The following is an 18,492-nucleotide window of genomic DNA, read 5'->3' as shown; positions in this document are numbered from 1 at the left end:
TATACCTGAGCACTGGGGGAATCGGAGTCCGGTGGCACAACGGTCACACCTCTGTCCCACCACACCTGGGAGACAGAGACACTGACCCGATAGCGAGTTGCACATCGTGCCATATGAGCCTTCCCGTGAACACTGGCAGACTGGGGACAGTGAACAAGCAGAAAGAAGAAATTCAGCTGCAAGTCCCTTATGTTACCATCATTAAGGTCAATCTAATATGAAAAAGGAATTAAGATGACTCTTGAGATCTGCCTGTTTATATTAAGGATCAGATTTCCTGAAGTTATTCCCAGTCGTCTTTTCTTGGAAACATGATTCCATAGAAGGAAGAAGTGCATATATACCACATGGTCCAGCTCTCTGTGAAACCCGTGCAATAGAAAAAAAAAAAATCTACACAGACGACAGAGTAGGATTTGTCATCCCACACTGTGGGAGTATCAGAGTCATGAGAAGATGACACACAAATAATCCTGTGAAACCAGCAGCTATTTTTTTCCACTGAGATCAGCAGAGGTCACATGCACCCAACTGGTTTATCTGTCACAGCTACACTGGTGGACATGCAGGGCTCCACCCCACTCACCAGCACAGTCCGGATATCCATAGAAGCCCGGTGCACATTCATCACACTGCCGTCCCCCGTAGTTTGGGAGGCAAATGCACTGACCGTTCGGGTCGCACACACTGTCAGCCACACCAGAACCATCACAGAGACACGCTAAGGGAAGAAATAGATCATCGCAGTTTATTCTGCAGCCATTAAAAACAGAAAAAGAAGCAAATATCTCTAACATAAACAACTTAGAAATAACTTACAAAAACAATAAAGCAAGTTTTTAACATTCGTTGGACTGGGCTTCTGGGGACATTTAAAGTATTGAGTTTCAATAAGTTTTTATTGTGGTTAAAATAATTCTCAACAAGAAACTACGGCAAGCATGTTGATGCACATAAAAGGAAAGTTTAAAACAGACAGCAAAAGTTTGCGGGACAAGCTGTGGAGTAGCAGCTTTGGGACCGAAGGGTCATAGGTTCACATCCCATTGGATCCATGGATAAAGTGCCTAGAGCATGCAACAGCACTTAACCTCCCCCCATAAAACCCAAGTACACAGTACTAATGGATCATTTGCCTTTGTTTATGTCTACATTATAACAGCTTGTTGTCATTGCTTTTTAAGTAGAAGTCTTGTAATTATTCTGACAATTAACACTCATGAGTTTTTGCAATCCGATGACAGCAAATGCTAATGGAAATGAGGTTCTCTCTCACCCCGGCACTCTGGGAAGGAGTGGTACCCCCGTCGGCAGCGGTCACAGCGCTCTCCCTCCACGCCCTGGCGGCACAGGCAGCGCCCCGAAGCATCGCACACCCCGTACACCGTCCCTCTGTAGTCGCAGACACACTCTGTGCACAAACACCCATTGGAAACGTTTACTGTAACAGTAAAAGCGAACAAATAAAATCCTGGCCAATAGAAATTCAAATGAGTGACCCCGCTGAACCACGAGGCCCACTTATAAATGAGCCCGTTGTCAAGTTTGGTCCAAGTTGACAACAAAGACCGACTAATGCTTCCGTCAGCTCAACTGTTCTCATATTGTGGCACACAGTGGTAAAGCTACGCTGGTGCCTACGTCTTGCCAAGCCTCGCCTGGTATTGGTATGTGAATAGATTTGGCCCCAAGACAGTGCAGCTACCAGAGAGGCTGCCACAATTTTCTCTGCCTGTAAGCACCCCACTCCTAAACATTAAAATGAGCTTTTCAAAGGCTGCTAATGAAAATCGTCAGTCAGTCAGCTCGCACGATTAAAGACGAGCTCTTGAACAGACATGTCTATGGCAATTTATTACATTCTCTGCAAATGAGAATACAGAAAGTGAATGGGTTTAAAAGCTTGAAAGACACCAGAAAAGGGGAATTTAGAATGTCCCTAATATTAGACTGGTAAGTTCTCCTTAAACAGTCCCAAATGACTACTGCTACCATGAGAGGACAGAGACCACTTGAACTTAAATCCCCACTGCTGGACAACAACTGCTTGTTACGTGCCGTCACTGGGCACCAGGATATTTTAATCATCTCTTTAAACCCAGAATGAATATGACCCAGGTTTCACAAGGCCTACAAACATGACCTAACGTGCATTAAGCCTTAAAGGGGAAGTACTGTTTTTTACAAACTGGATCTTATTTCTGGCATAAAATACGAGTGTTTACTCACCCATATAACATTTGTGTTATTTGTAGTCGTTCGGGAGATATTTACATCGGCGCATATCCATATAGTGGGAGTGACTGGGGCACCGAAACGCAGCCTCTAAATAACGCATTATCTGCCGCGAAACTCGTTCATTCAACCAATATTTTGTTGGTTCGTCCACAACCTCAGAATCGGAAAGCCATGTTGCAAAAAACTGGTAGTAGTAAATTACAGGTAAACCAGCCGACTGTCGCTGGTGTGCGCACCGGTCAGAGATGACATCAACCAGGTCAGAAGACATCATCCGGGGTCTGTAGGTCAATCTACAGACCCCGGATGATGACTCAACGGGGAATAGCACTAGCGTATGATAACAAAATATTGGGGAAATGAACGAGTTTCGCGGCAGATAATGTGTTATTTAGAGGCTGCGTTTCGGTGCCCCAGTCACTCCCACTATACGGATATATGCAGATCTAAATATCTCCCAAACGACAAGAAATTACACAAAAGTTATATGGGTGGGTAAACGATCGTATTTTATGCCTGAAATAAGGTCCAGGTTGTAAAAAACAGTAGTTCCCCTTTAAGACTCGACTGCTCTTTTTAACATTTAGCCTTACATGGTCCTCTAAAGTCCCCTTTTAACTGCCTGAGCCGCCCCGTAAGCAAATGTGACTCATGTGACGAAAAAAAAAACTTTCAAGAGAACACAATATAAACATTTTTTTGTAGAAAGAGGAGATGAAGCCATAAAAGCAGTTAACAGAGCACAGCCATAAAAACACTTCATATCAGGTCTAATCTCACTCACGCTGACAGCTGGGGGAGCCGAAATAACCCGGAAGGCAAGCAGTGGGCACTGTACACAGAGAAAGAATTACATTAGAGTTGACATTAACAACATTTTAAATGACTGTTTAGATATGCGCGCCAGTCTGAGTTGGGACATGGCACGCTACGACACGGTGTTGACTAAACTTACCCACAATAGGACCAGCGGGGGATTTGGTGGTGGCCGGGTACACGGGATATCCTGAACGTAAAGTAAAGCCACAAAGTTAAGACCTCCAGTGATGATCAAGTAAACCTCTGGCTTTATTTGTTGTTTTTAAAGGAAGAATTAAAACCGGCTTAGTGTAGTGTAAATACAGAAAGCGAAGGGAGTGGGGGTGTGTGGGGGTGGCTAATGGGCCTAGATCCGCCCAAAGTGTAGAGACAACTTTTGTAATTTTTCTGAGAATTACGCGTCTTTGAGTCTCAGCCAACTGTCTGGCAACTGCTCACGGCCAAGAAATAGCTCAGCATTTGGCCACTGGAAGACTTGATGTCTCCATTTTTGTGTGGATTTAAGAAATAAATATTTGCATGCTTATTAATGAGCCTCAGAGATGCTCAGAGAATTTGTCAGCTTCAGACGGAGCCAGACTTTTTCCCCTATTTGAAATTGATATTAACCTTCTTATGAAACTTTAAATTAGCATTAAATTTACCAAAGTGTTAAACTATAAATGATGTTTGCCTCCAACTGTTCATCATTCCCTTGCTGGTAGCTTTACCCTGTGTGTTATGCAGTTATACAGATGCTCAGTGGGGCTAATATCAGCTAGAGTTTAATATTTTTGTGTAACAGCAGCAGTTTATCTATGCATGCTGTTTGTTAGACCATTTTTAGACGTCTTTACAGTAAAATTTTGCAAACCCCGCATTCAATTTTTGATTTTAGTTAGCTAAAAGTTGCGGAAATTTCACACGGCGACACAAGACAGCAGAGAAGCATCTCCACCTTATGGCTGTGGACATGTTTAGTCTAGTTTTACACGGGAAACCAGGCTGAAGATAAGAGGCCTACTTTTAATTACCTAAGGTAATAAATCTATTTAATGACATCAGGGCAGATGTGTTGTTTAATGACAACAAAACAAACCTACATTAAAATTTTAAATGACACCATGTCATAATCTGATAAAAACTGTTTTAAATTAAAACTTGAAATCCCACAAAGACGTTAGTTACGAATGCTGCAGCATGTTCACGCATCGATCTTAAAAAAAAAAGGCTTGCGTCAGCCAAAGCCAGGAAAACCGCAGGATGACGAAACAAAAACTACTTATAGAGAAGAAAGATGAAAGAGTGTCTGGCTTATCGGCCCGCCGGTGGCAGATTCCCTGGTCTGCAGCCAGATCAGATCAATGAGGTGACATGGGGGAAATTCTCTTTGTGTGTAATATCTGTTTCTTTATATGTAGTTATGGCATGTGGAATGTGCAATAACAAGGGAGCATGTGCACAGATCCACATATAGGCCTGCAGCTTTAAAGGCATGCTTCTTTCAAATAAGCTTTGTCCAAAGAAAAAGTCCCTTCAGGGGGGAAACTGACAGACTGACGCCCCAAATGCTAAAAAAAATTGAAACCTATTCCAGGCTTCAAAGGTTGGGTCCAGTTTCATCTGACTGTGTACAGGTTGACACACAGGAAAAAGGCAAGCTGGTTTATAAAATAGTAAAGTTTTTCCTGGTAGCAAGAATTGCAATTTATGCCATTTGACTTATGAACTTGAATCTACACCTGTTTCCCATGTGGGAATTTATTTCTTTATCCAACCATTATAAATCTGATTTAAGAAAAGTTGGACTTACGAATGCACTGAGGGTAGTAATAGTATCCATCAGCACAGCGATCACAGTTTTCTCCAGCGAACTGTGGCTTGCAGATACACCTTCCAGACCCCATTTCACAGCCGGCTGTAGTCCTTTCATCACAGCTGCAGCCTGTCGGGTGTCAAATGTTTTTTTTTTTTATGAACAGAAATTACCCACGTTAACAAGAGCAGACTGACGCGGAAATAAATGCTTGCAAACTGAGGCAAAAGCACACTTTCTGCACTTGACATGAAACCTCGATAACAGAAGGCCTTCAACCACCTTTCATCTCAAAATGGGTAAATAAAGAAGAACATGTACCGACTCTGAACACCTTCCGCTGCTAAGCTGACTTAATTGAGTTTGTGGCTTTTATGGTTTACTTTTCAAAGCGCTCAGGGCAACCAGTTTAATTCCACTACTTTGTAATGTCCAAACACAACTGGCAGCTATTTATACCGGGAGAAACAGCCATGGACCATTAAAGTAATGTAAACAACGGCAGAGCCCAGTTTAGAGATAATACAAGCTGGTGGTGCCAGTGGCTTTGGAGCCATTTGTGTCTGTCCAAAACAACGTGCTAATAAATACATTTCTATGAATCAAATTTGGTTCTGGCTTCACTCGTTAGTCATGCATGCTGTTGGTGAAATGCCAAGAGGGCGAGCCATATATACCTACATCCTGGTTTGGGTAGGTGCAAAAACTGATTTGAGCCACTATCTAATCTATAGATAGATAGATAGCAGACCCACACAGAAAACCAAAGCATTAAACTCTCAATATTTCAGACACAAACAAGCCCGGACACATCTAGCCAACATTTTCCCCCCAAACCATCTGGCAACGATCCGATCCTTGACAGCATACAAATACTTTAAAATAAAAAAGCATGCAGAGTTGAAATTTGAAGAGACAACAAAGTGACTCACGTGTACATCCAGTGGGAGACTCTGGAGGCACTCCATAAGGCCTGTAGAAACCTTCAAGGCACCTCTCACAGTTCACTCCAGCAGTGTTGTGCTAAAGAGCAACACAAAAATATCGTGTAACCCAAACAACACTGAACTAGGTGAACATACTGTACTGGAACGCAACCAAAACCAGAAGTGGACGATCAACAGTAGATCCTGCAGTTTCTGGCTGCACATCAATCTAGCTATTCAGGACAGGATACAGCACTTGAATGTACTCTCTGCATGTTTATCATTATTAAATGTAATAGTTAATAACTTTGTTTTTTTAAACACACACACACACAACATGGCATTTCATTTATTTTTTTAAACTCCCTCCACCCATACACAACCACAAACACGCATGCACACACAAGAATCAGTTTAGACTTGATGTGCATTTCGTACCTGGCAGTTGATGCACACTCCTCCTCCGTCATACCTGCCGAAGGTGTCTAAACTTGCTCCCCTCTTTTCCACCTCTGGGTCGTAATAACAGTCGAACGCATGCGAGAAACACTGGCAGGCTGAGGAGGAAACCCCCCGAGACAGAGACACACAATTATTCCATACGCTTGGCATATCACACCTCACTCTTCTGACTGTACTTAAGCACCTTAAGCTACTAATTCCCCCCAAAAAAGGAGTTATAAATCTGGTGGTTAACTATTATGAGAATCTGTAAAATCCAAAATACACAAGATGGTATATCCTCTTCCTGTATACCACCCGTGTGTTTCATTAATCTTTATGAATGGCTGAAGGGTGCATTTCCACTGCATGGGTGCACTGACTGGATCACAAGTCCTCTTCATCTTTCTCTCTTTGCTTTCGTGGCAGATACAAGGTCATATTTCATAAGGGGAAAATATGTCAACAGTCCAAAGCAATTAGATGCAGGGTGCTGGCTGACTAAACGACTCGCTGTTAAACTGACGCTGCCTAGGTTGACTAGCTGGCCGAGCAGACAAAGAGCTAGTCGTGCACCGCGCTGTTCATCACACATACCATGTGAGGAATGTCCTCTCAGCTCTTCACCGAGGCTCACCACAATACCATATCAGGGCATCCACAACAGGGCTTAAATATCAGAGGCAGCAGGACACTTCACTTCTCTATGGGGGTCGTAATTCAAGGAGCCAGCCGAATGGGGAATTAGCAGAGTGTGGCTGTGTTTACACATCGAATGAAGCGTTGCACATGTACACTTACGCTGACACTCATTCGGGCTGTCAACGGTCGCGGCACGCCATGGTTTCTGGTTAAAGCCCGGGCAGCAGCGGTCACATGACTCACCGCAGGTGTTGTGTCGGCACTCACACTGGAGTCTAAAGGAAGGATATGAGACACTCAGATTTAGTAATGCCAAAACTTTACAGGTTTGTACAAAATCCCAGAACTTTATTTGAAGTTTTACTGGCGAACACTTGTGCAAATAGCAGCCTGTTTAAAAATCCAGTAGACGCAGAGCAATGTTTTGGTCTCCACCAAAGCCTGGAGGAGACATCAGGCTCCTCAGCTGCTGACTACGCTATCTTCGTCCACCATTTGATGTAGCACATGTAGCATATCTGAGCTTTCTTCGACTAAAAACAACCTCTTACAGTAACTGCAAACAACCCTGACGAGAGCAGTGAGATAAAGTTCCAAAGACACAATGGCACATCCACGAATCTTATTCTCTACTATTGTTCATCTCATCAAAAGTCTGAGGGCTGCAGCGAATCAAAACATCCCTTTATCCCTTTAACATCGAGCCATTTGACTAAACATTTACAGCATCGCAGGCAGTAATCAAAGGAACGGCTGTTGCTCTCTACAACGATGATGTCAGTGTACAAACCTACGAAGTAATTGTCCTTCACTGTGCATGATCGTATCTGTACTACATTTGATAGACTGGATTTGTCAAACCTTTGTCTGGTTTTGTTTTGCAGCTTTCAGCCATCGGACTAGGCCGGTTGTACACAGTGGAGCACATTGTACAAAAAAAAAGACTATTCAACTCAGTTAATGAACAAAAGAAATGGACCAGTTCCTGGTCGACGTTACAGTGTCAAATATTTATAGCCCTGCTGTGGATGAAGGGAATTACTGACCTGTTTGGGTTGCCCTGGTCACGGCCTCCACCACACACCTGTGCGTGCCCATGACAAACACAGCGTCCGCCGATGCTGATGTCTTTGATGCTATAATAATACTGTCAGCAGATTAAGAAAAGGTTATCGCGGGCACAATTTCATAAAGTAACAGCAGCGTTATCAGCATCTCAGCAACATCACTCACACCAGAACAAATGTCTGGCTCTGCTTTTCAGCAGACATGAGTCACACGTGTTGACAGGTACAAACTTAAACAAGGACCCATGAGCTAAGGCTCGTTTTATATAGTGAATCAGTGCACTGTATAAAAAAAGATAAGATGTAAGCAGCTTACTAATTTATTCACAGTGTTTCGAGTACAGTGATCTAAAATTATGTCTCTTTCTACTTTAAGGTAAAGTACCAGACCTCACACCTGCAGTCTGAAGGACCTGTCCAGACCAGTTCCCTCTCAAAGGAATTACCCTGATCCGACAGATCCGGCATTGGGCCTTGACATAGATAAATGTGTGAGCAGGTCAGTGTGTTTTTGTCAGCGAAAAGGAAGCTGGCAGGTAGGTGGTGCGAAGCAATAAATTTGGTTTGCCCAAATGGGAAACAAGAGTCTGCCAGCATAACACCTCAGTGTGAGGTTGTACAGTATGTGCCTCACCCTGCGTGTGACGGTGGGGTCTCTCTGGGCCTTGGAGATGAGGTGGCCGAGCAGGGTGTTGGTGCGGAGGAAGCGCAGGCGGATGTTGGTGGCCTTTGTAAAGTCTCGCAGCCGCGGTGAGTAGGTAAAGTTTCTGGACCCCGGCCGGCCGTTGACCAGAGACACCACAACCTAAACAATACAAGTCTCCTTCACAAAGTCTTTCACACAAAATGGAGCTATTCTGGGCTGGCTTTCTAACTGATGAATATTTTACCTCTCCATTCTCCAGCGGGACGATTCGTGAGTACTCTGTGGTGCAGATCTGGTCGTCGTCGCTCAATATACGAGCATTGGGCTGCTTTCTGAACCTTTCAATACACTCACGTTTTGAATCTGAAAAAAAAAGAAGAGCTCATTATTCTTTTTATTCTTATTCATTCCCTATATAACGTTTATTTTTCAGTTTGATAGTGACATTTTTTATATAAACTGCTCTTCACTTTATGTCATTATTAATTCAACACAGCAAAAACTAGCCAATGAAAGCACTTGTTGTCCATTCAAAGCCGGAGGGGAAAGAGAAAACAAGTGCAGTGTTAAATGGATTCATACAAACAAAATTCCTTGCATACAGTATGCATGCTTTTTGTGATATTGGGAAACTGTACAACTGAGTAATATGCAGATGAAACATTTGTCCACCAAATAAATCATTCAAAAGCAAAGCTCAAGGCTAACAAAATGGTGGGAGGATCATGAAGGAACATGAACGTGAATCACGTGAATATGAAGAGAAACGCTGAGATTGATCCGACGAGTCACACCCATGTCTCCTGGTAATTTCTTTGAACAGGTGCCTGCTACATATTAGACATCATGACTCAGACACAGTAGGCCAAGTTAGCAAATATATCAGGTCTATCAAATGTTCCAGGTATGCACTTCAGCTGATTTTCACTGTATGACGTTACACGACTAGCAAAAAAATGTCAAGAATTAATTCGATGTTCTGTCGAAAGGCTATTTTTAAAAGATTTATTGCAGACGTGACGTATGCATGATTTTTTTTATGACACAAATGGTTTCTAATTATTCCAAAGAAAGAATTGAACACAAATCACTGTATGCGAATAGTAGACATTGGTCAGAAGATTGGTCAGTTGTCCTGTATGTGTAAACAAGTTCCATAATCTAACCAGCAACTCAAAGGATCATTCATTCTGTTTTGCTTCGTAGCATAAGAACTGAGGCACGTTTTTACAGCATACAATAAAAAGAAAAGCTCTGCAAATTATAGTATAATGTGCAAACTTACGTGCAAAATATTGCCAAGGGGTGAAGGTTCTCCCATTGTCCACAGAGCGCTCCAGCACCCACAGGTCAGGACGAGGTGAATTGGCGAACTTGATGAGGACGTACGCTACATGGAAGAGCTAAAAACCAGAAGACAAAGAGCAGCGTAAACAAAAGGCAGCTGCTTCTCAGAACGGATTTTGGCAAAATGTTGCAGTTTCCTGTGCTCTCCTTGCTCCATCAAGTAAGGTTTGGCCTCGGGCTCTGACAATATTCCTGTTTCCTTTCTTGTACAAATCCGGGCACAACATCAGCTTGGTTGTTGTATCTTAGGCACTGCACAAAATCAACTTCCTGTTTTGAGTTTTTATTCCTGCAGCCTGACTTGACCAGCATCCATGTGGCCGTACAGTTATGTACAGTGCACTTTATAAAAAAGATAAGATGTAAGCAGCTCATTACTTTACTCTCAGTGTTTTGAGTAAAGAAGCCTGTGAATTCATTTCTAAAATTATGTCTTTTCTACTTTAAGGTAAAGCACCAGATCTCACACCTGCAGTCTGAAGGACCCTTCCAAACCAGTCCCCTAATAAAGGAATTACTCTAATCTGACAAATCTGGCATTGGGCTTCCTGTTTTGAGTTTGTATTCCTGCAACTTGACTTGACCAGTATCCATGTGTCCGTACAGTAAAGTACAAACCCCTCACCAACTTTTGTTACCATGGATTCAATAAAACTGGCGAATGTGCAGCCAAGTTTACTGAAAAGATATTTGCTAAGCCCGCAGGATCCCGGTATGCTCTTTGAACTCTCTGTCTTCACCTTGCATCAGAATACACGGACCATACAAGGGCAAAAATGCATCCCAATGACTGTTTCAGCCAACACTGAGCCTTCTTGTGATGCTCAGTGCTGCGCATTTGCTTTGCAGTTCATCAACATCCTTATCAACCCGTAAGAGCAATCAGCGTGATTGAACATCGTGCAATGCAAAGGTAATTTATAATAATCAAAGCTCTCTCGTTATCTGTCATCTGACACATACCTGACTTGGACCAACATGCACATGGCACCTCCAGTGTCAACAACCACATCACTTACAGGTGACCACCACACCCCTGGTTTGCTTTGTAAAGGCTGAAACATAGTTTATCCAAATCTTAGCTAAGACCCCAAAGCAAACATTCGTCACGGATCAAGAGAGTAGGTGCACGCACAACCACTCAACGTACAGTACCTGCCCTCAGGATCAAAGTGATGAATGAAGACTGTACCTAAAATATCGTGTGTTATTTAAAAGACATTTCTAGAGGCTGTCTCTCTTTAAGAGGGGTGAGGGCAGGCCCACACTCGTCAAGCATCCCTCAGCACCTTGATGAAAAACCCCGGCGGGCATTTGAAATATTCATGTTTTAGTTCCCTTGCAAGGAGCTAAGCTAACATATCAGAGGAAAGTGAAGCATGAGCAAAGCCTCTACTGCGGACTCATTGACTGTGTCAAAGAGGATCCACAATTATCTTGACGGATTCCTCCCCCAACCATGAGAAGTAAAAGCCTCAAGCTGAAGTAGCTCTTGGGTTGATGGATTGTGAGAGAGTTCAGGGCTCAGCTGGGTAAATGTCTGGCCTGGTTCTCAGAAGACAGCTGACAATCCCTAATAACTAACAACATAATCATTAGGTTTAGGAATAGTTTTTTTTTACTTGGCTGTCCTTTAATCAGCATTGCCAATGAGGAAAACAGCCAGGGTGAAAGTAAATAAAGCAGCTGAGCATTCCTCCTCCTGTCTTAAAAGTTGTATGGGGTGTGTCCTGAACATAATCAGAGACCACTTCCACCCACACGGAACAGGATGCACAAATAACAAAAAAATAATTGAATGGCGCACAGAAGACGTGGGCTGTCACCTAAAAATAGAAGCAAGGCTTTGGCAAAGGGGCTGCCTGCCATCAAAACGCTGGTCCTGCTGAAGACCGGGAGGAAGTTTAGTTCGCACGGGCTGTGATGACAATAAGGGAGGGCAGGGAGGGGGAGTGAGGTATGAGGGTGAGATGGGAGGAGGGTAAAAAGGGGTATGGGTGGCTAGAGACGTGCTGGCTGGCATGCAGACCCATCTCAGATTCCAAACATAGCACCACATTCTCCTTCTTTCCTAATGCCTCAAAGCAGAGCGTGCCACTGCTTTCAGGAACCTGTCAGTGACAGCAGTGAAAATCCTCTCCACCACTAAGTGATAAAGTTTGACAAAAATAAGACACTAATAGTGCGTGATAGCGTAATTATGTTGTTGGGATTGCTAAATAAAGCTGGGTCTTCTTACACTGGTGTCAAAACAGTAGCCAAGAATCACATTATAAAAGCAGTAGATGTCAACTTTATTACTGATATGGACCAGTACTCAAAATATACTGAACGTCAATGCGTGGGCTAAATGTGAAGAACCAATAGTTGTGTTGCTGAGTGCTTTGTCCACTTCAGTTCAGTTGCCACAGTGTAAATGCTCTGCTCCAAGCTCCCCTATCTCTAAGGCTGAGGCCAGACACTCATTTCAGACGTTTGTATTTTTATACCATCCTTTTAATTACTACCCAAACTTCATGACCATAGGTGAGGGTTGGAAAGTAGGTAGGTTGGTAAATTGAAAGCTTTGACTTGCTGCTCAGCTCCATTTTCACCAGAATAGTTATGTACAGCACTCACGTTGCTGCCACCACACTAAACTGACTGTCCATCGTTCGCTCCATTCTACCGTCACTCGAGAACAACACCTCGAGATGCCTGAGGTCATTCAACTCACCGCCAACCCGGAGAGAGCAATCTGAGAGAGCGCCATGATCTCTAAACTGGATGTGCTGACTGTCCTAATGTGTACGGTGAGGTTCCAATATCAGACATCCTCATTACCCTGGCTGTCCATAAGTATCAGAAACCGGACCGTAGACATTTTTTAGATATTTAGGTAATGTCAAAAACAGAAACTTAAACTCATTCTTCTTATACACTAATCAGGCATAACATTATGACCACCTTCCTAATATTGCGTAGGTCTCACTTGTGCCAAAACAGTTGTGACTCATCAGAGAATGGACATGGGCCTGTTCCAGTGCATCCCACAGATACTTGATCAGTTTGGGATCTAGTGAATTTGGAGGCCAGGTCAACACTGTGTGCCGTTTTTCATGTTTTTTCAGTTGCTGCCATCGAGGAGTGTCATAGCTATGGGGTGGGGGTGCCTGGTCTGGTCTAGCTGGGTGGTACATGTCTAAGTAAGAGCCACATGAATGCCAGGTCCAAATGTTTTCCAGCAGAACATTGTATTGTCACAAGATGGTTCTCCTGTCAGTGGTTTTAATGTTGTGGCTGATCGGTTTATTCAAGGTTTATTCTAATTTTAGCTTAAAAAAATCCTGCGATGACAAATGCTCTGGCACCAAATATTAACTTGATGCCAAAAGCCAAAGTGGCAAAAATATTTCTCTGGAAATAAACCCAGTGGGAAACAAACAGTGTGATATTGGAAGAAGGAGGCCTGCCCTGACATGGCTTTGCTTAATTTTTAGCCTGTCTCTCCAAATGTGTCTTGCCAGTGTAAACATACAGTCTTGAAATACGTCCAGTACCTACGTATTGTTTGGAGGGAGGATGAAACATTGTGCTGGCATGCTTTGCACATGAGCAGAGGATTCCAGTGGTACAAAAGACACTGAACAGATTGACAAGCTCGTGTTTAAACACTTGGAGCAATACTTGAACGGAGCCTCTCCCAGTATCTGTGGCCTCAGGCTTTAGACAGGAGTCATACCAGGAGCTTTAGCGTAGGAGGCTGTGGGTGGGTGTCAAAAAGGTCAAGGGTTGAGCTGTGACAGGTATGGAACTGTTTGACAACTACTCACTCGCCTTTTGCCACCATTCTTAAATTCCTGACCTTGACCCCCTGTGTCATATATACAACATATAAACCATCCAGATCTCCACTAACCTTCTAATTAACAAACCAGGGCAACATGTCCCTCATGACCAAACACCATTTTAACAGCGTATTAACATTTTTCCCTTTCTCAGTAGACTTGTACGTGTAAATGAACGTTGAGACTCTCATCACTTCATGTGATTTATCAAGTCTAGATTAGTGACCCCTTTTATCGAGTTTGCATGTCAGACAGTTCAAATGCACCCTCAAGTGTGAACTGCAGCACCACTGAAGTCCTTCAGGCATGTGCGCCATTTGGGCAATAGAGCTGTAGCTCATAATAACAAAATAATCTTTGTAAAAAGACCCGATTGCATGATCCTTTGCCAGTTAGTGCTTGTTGCCGTGCCTGCCACGTGGATCTCTTCGATTATAATCTCATTGTGTCGCTGGAATGAAGTGTACTGTAAAATTAACTGCGTAGGAATTTCAAATATTATTACACTGCCGTAAAAGCAGGCGCTGTATGTTGCCAAGAGAGTTGGGTTTCATATCTAATGTTGAGTGGGCACGAGATGTAAGATTTCAATCCGGCATTGATCATTTTCAGCAAGTGCAGTGAAGAAGCTGGCATTGAATTCCCTAATCCCAAATTCCAACCAAAGGGCACTGCAGAACCAAGAGGAGTAAATCCACTGAGATCAGAGCCCTGACAGCTAGAAGCCACCCGAGCAAGCTCCTGAGAGTCTGATGTGAGATCAGAAGAATGCAATTCAAAGGAGAGCAGGCATCACCTTCTGTTGGAGTGGATCACCCATTGCCAGAGACAACACGCTGCAGCCCAGTGGAGTGGAGCAGTTGCCCCCCAGTTTGTAACAATGCAATGTACAACTGTTTGCCTGTGTGCAACAGGTGGGCGGTGGAAAGGGGAAGGGGGTAGTCTGGTGTATTTTTCTCTGTCTCCATGACAGAATTAGTTATACGGTAACGAAAAAACAGTTGGCCAAAAGTTATAAGAGAACTGAGGGTGTAAAAGACAACACTGAGTGCATGCAAGTTTCTACTTGTTGATGGTCTTCTCTGTGTAAAAGACCGAAGTGCAGCTGCTAAAGAATTTGCACTTAACTCTGGTTTTCTGCACTGAGCACTACACTGTCTGTTTTCCTCTGCAGTCAGTGTTAATGTTAAACCATCTGAGAATGGCCATGCAGAATTCAAAATGGTTTACATCTCTATGAATCTCTAAACCACCGAACACCGTTACATTTGAGCACATAATGTTGATTCTAGACTGCACTATATCAGTAGCAATGAGTGGAATACAGTACTACAGTATTGCAGTAATCTGAATGCAGTAGTTCCTTCCACCTCTATCAATGACCTAACTTGAAAGCATTAATGGGTGTTCTATTCGTGAAACAGCACGGCCAAATGGGTCTAGGAAAACTATGGCTCTCTTAACACTTCCCATTGCATCAATGCCTGCGTCAGTAGACCTGTGACCAATGATTAGCATTACCACGTCTGAATTGATGGCAAAGGCCTTGAAAAGGTGAACAGATCCCACTTTAAACCGCACAAGCTTTCCACATCGGAGCTCCAGATTTAGGAGGAGCTGCAGTCCAACAGTCACCCGTGATGCACACGCCAAGCCAGACAGCTAGTGCTAACTAGCATAAGGTGGCTGTCAGTAGAGTAGTAAATATTTGCTGGGTTGGCCTGGCGCCTCGGACAGCCTGGCTAAAGACAGGCACTTACATCACCTCCATCGTCAGCGCAGCAATAGGGACAAGTCTAACAGCCGATATTGTCTCTGTTGTTGGACTGGGCCTGTTACACTGTATGAACTAATCTTTATGGCAAGCACATGTTTGCAAAAAGAAAGACAACAGCTCCAACAGGGGTTTACACCGTTCTTTGCTTTGTAAATCACATGACTTTTCAATTAGGACTTCCGCCTATATATATTTGAAAACCACTTGTTGCATGAATCTAGGCTCACAAGATCAATTGTGAATCCAAGCATGGTATCTTGAATAACACCTATTCAGTGAGAGGCCTCAACAAGCGAGAAAATGAGCTGTGTTCAGCCAAGACTTGTGTGTGTTTTTATGTGTGTTTTCTGTTTAAGAACTTTCTCACCACCAATTTACACCACCTCTCTATTTCCATCCACCCAGTGAAAAGAGAAGGCTAGGTCACTTTCAGCAAGGCTTAGAAAGAACCAAACCTTTGTGAGAGTCTAAGAGCACAGAAAGGATGTCACACAATACCGCCTAGAAGGATTCTAATACAAAAGGGGGCGACGGCTGCAAATAAAACATTCAAACCAACTTCGTTGGGAGGTGGACCCCTGAGAGAGAGGATAAGCTTCCAAGGGAATGTCTCTAAAATTTAGTTCTTGGTAGCTTTGTCTCTTGTCGGCTGCAGAATTGCGAGCAGAGCTAAAGCCACAACACTGACCGGAACCAGATCACTCCCTTCACACTTCATTACAAAGCCAAGCCATGGATTTTGCACCTATTCACATCCCCTACAAAGTGAAAGCATACCCATCATCATCATAGCCTACTGAGTACACAACCTATAAATCACGGGGTAAATAACAAGATGCTCTGCAATCAGAGGCAATACAAAGCCACACAAAGCTCCATCATCAACACTATAAACCTCTCACACCCATGGAAATAACCCACAGCCTCAACCTTCACCTGAAAACACAAGTACAACCCCTCGAACATCAGTCAGCAACTAATCAGAACCTAATTCAATCCCGTATTAATACTACCATCACCTATCAGTGGGATTCAGTTCAGTCTCATCAAACAGGAGACAGACAGCAGTAAGCCCTGGTATGTTTGCCTCACATGGTCTACTCTGGGCTCACTCAAGCAGATAAGCACATGCGGTCAGGGCTCCTAAAATACATTCCCCAGAAAAAAGGAGTGACTGGCAGTCTGATACATGTTGTAAATGTTTAGCAGAACAACGGCTTACCTACTGTGACCTGTACATAGCTTAACAAGGGCAAAAGTTCCAGGAAAAGTAATTAATATTTGGATGGCGACAGATGTAGTATAAATTTACGAGTGTAATGTTTTACTGGCTCTTGACTGATTTCTGTATTCGGACAAACAAGACGGAGAATCTGTAATAGTGGAAAAACAATTAAGATTAGTTCTTGGGTCTCATAAATATCTCCTTACAGCCATAATCATTCATTCAAGACATTTATGGCAAGCATCATCTTTAACTGTCAAACAGGAGCCAATCGAAGATCACCGAGGTCATTTCCTGATTGAAGGTAGGATTTGTCACGGGTCGCGGGTCAAAAGCCAAGAAGTCACAAAACAAGGAGCAGCTTGCCTGCTTGCATTGGCCTGTCTGAGACATGGGGCTTATCCTGAGATGAGCTGGAACCGAGCTGGAGGCAATTTGGAAAGTGATAATGTCACAAGAAGCGCTGAGGCTCAGTGCTAGTTAATGAAAGCAGTGAAAAGCTTTGAGGATATTTTGCCAGAAAGACAAACTAAGCTAAAAGTCAAGATATTTAAATTTAGAAAAATGGTGGTTTCACGAGGAACCATGCATGTCTGCAGAAAACTTTCTGCCAGTCTACAAAGGAAACACTGTAGACTGCCAAGATTGACTTAACTTAATATTTTGACCTACTGGTGGCAGACCAAGAAAAGAAATGAGAATCAGTTCTTCAAATAGCTGCAAAGACATTTCACTGTAAACCAAAACTGTCAACCTACTGTTGGTACTACATGAAAGTCAAAAGATCATAAGATTAAGTATGGGTTTATCGTCTGGGGGAAGTTTCATAGAAATCCATTCACATGTGGTTTGTCTGCCCAACTACTTCCCAGGTTCACGTTTGATCAGATTAGTCTAGCTTTAAACGTGGCAGGGCTTTCTTCAAACCACCGTCTTTGAAACATAAAAACCGGAAACAGCTCCGTTGAGAAGAAAAAGGCACCTCTCTGTGAACCTGATCATTTTAACATAAACATCAACGCTGCCATTATCTAACGCATCTAACTTGGAGCTGTGAAGACAACGGCCGAACAGCCACCTGCGTCAGTCATGAAAGAAACCACAGCGCCCATTCAGCTCGGCCTAGCCCACATATTTCATTGAGCAGATCATTTATCCTGCAGATTTCAAAGGGGTCTACAAAGCTATCGGAGTTTCACATGGAACAGTCAATCGGCTTCACAGCTGTCTTGGATAATACATGAGCTTGTGTACGCTGTGCGTGGAGAGGAAGAGCAATAAAACTGCTTGACAGGTAAATAAAACACCATTCAAAAACCAATCACAATAAATTTTGACCAACGTTTATACTTAAAAATTATAAGATTCATTCTCTGTGGGTCTTTTCTGTAATATAATCCACCATTTATGGAAAGGTGCTTGCAGAATCTATGAGAATGATAAGTCACGTGATTTGGTATACCAGAGATTCGGAAGCTACCAACTTGTGTTCTCTTTAGCGTATAACGGCCGCCTCCGCTACTTCCCACAACTTTTCTCATTAATCAGTTTTCTGCTCCAGATTTTCCTTCACATAATGTTTTGAACGCTAAAACAAACAGCTTAATCTATAGTGGCAGGTGAGTCTTATTTACAGTGTTGGTGGTTGCAACAGATGCCGCCGAAAGAAAAATGTGTGTGACAGGTGCGTGTGGGTGAGGTGGTGTCGCATTGAGAGAGGGCAGGGTGTGTGTTTGTGTGCG

At 43.2% G+C, this 18,492-nt stretch overlaps 1 protein-coding gene across 2 annotated transcripts in view; it reads right to left on the bottom strand.

Annotated features, from left to right (window-relative positions):
• Window positions 1-18,492, bottom strand: part of LOC311489260 (laminin subunit alpha-3-like) — a 51,511-nt gene that overhangs the window by 30,699 nt on the left and 2,320 nt on the right. For both annotated transcript variants that reach the window (XM_084546257.1, XM_084546258.1), the window contains exons 3-15: window positions 9,860-9,977; window positions 8,819-8,937; window positions 8,563-8,733; window positions 7,908-8,008; window positions 7,021-7,136; window positions 6,217-6,335; window positions 5,785-5,875; window positions 4,850-4,981; window positions 3,194-3,244; window positions 3,023-3,070; window positions 1,277-1,411; window positions 587-721; window positions 6-140 (exon numbers count right to left, since the gene is read on the bottom strand). In XM_084546257.1, the coding sequence (XP_084402383.1) occupies window positions 6-140; window positions 587-721; window positions 1,277-1,411; window positions 3,023-3,070; window positions 3,194-3,244; window positions 4,850-4,981; window positions 5,785-5,875; window positions 6,217-6,335; window positions 7,021-7,136; window positions 7,908-8,008; window positions 8,563-8,733; window positions 8,819-8,937; window positions 9,860-9,977 (1,471 nt within the window). The remainder of the gene's footprint in view (window positions 1-5; window positions 141-586; window positions 722-1,276; window positions 1,412-3,022; window positions 3,071-3,193; window positions 3,245-4,849; window positions 4,982-5,784; window positions 5,876-6,216; window positions 6,336-7,020; window positions 7,137-7,907; window positions 8,009-8,562; window positions 8,734-8,818; window positions 8,938-9,859; window positions 9,978-18,492) is intronic.

The sequence above is a fragment of the Chelon labrosus genome (assembly GCF_963514085.1).
Source record: "Chelon labrosus genome assembly, chromosome: 6".
In the NCBI taxonomy this organism is placed as follows: domain Eukaryota; kingdom Metazoa; phylum Chordata; class Actinopteri; order Mugiliformes; family Mugilidae; genus Chelon; species Chelon labrosus.
The sequence above is the reverse complement of the archived record's forward strand: the minus strand, read 5'-3'. Positions and strand labels throughout refer to the sequence as shown.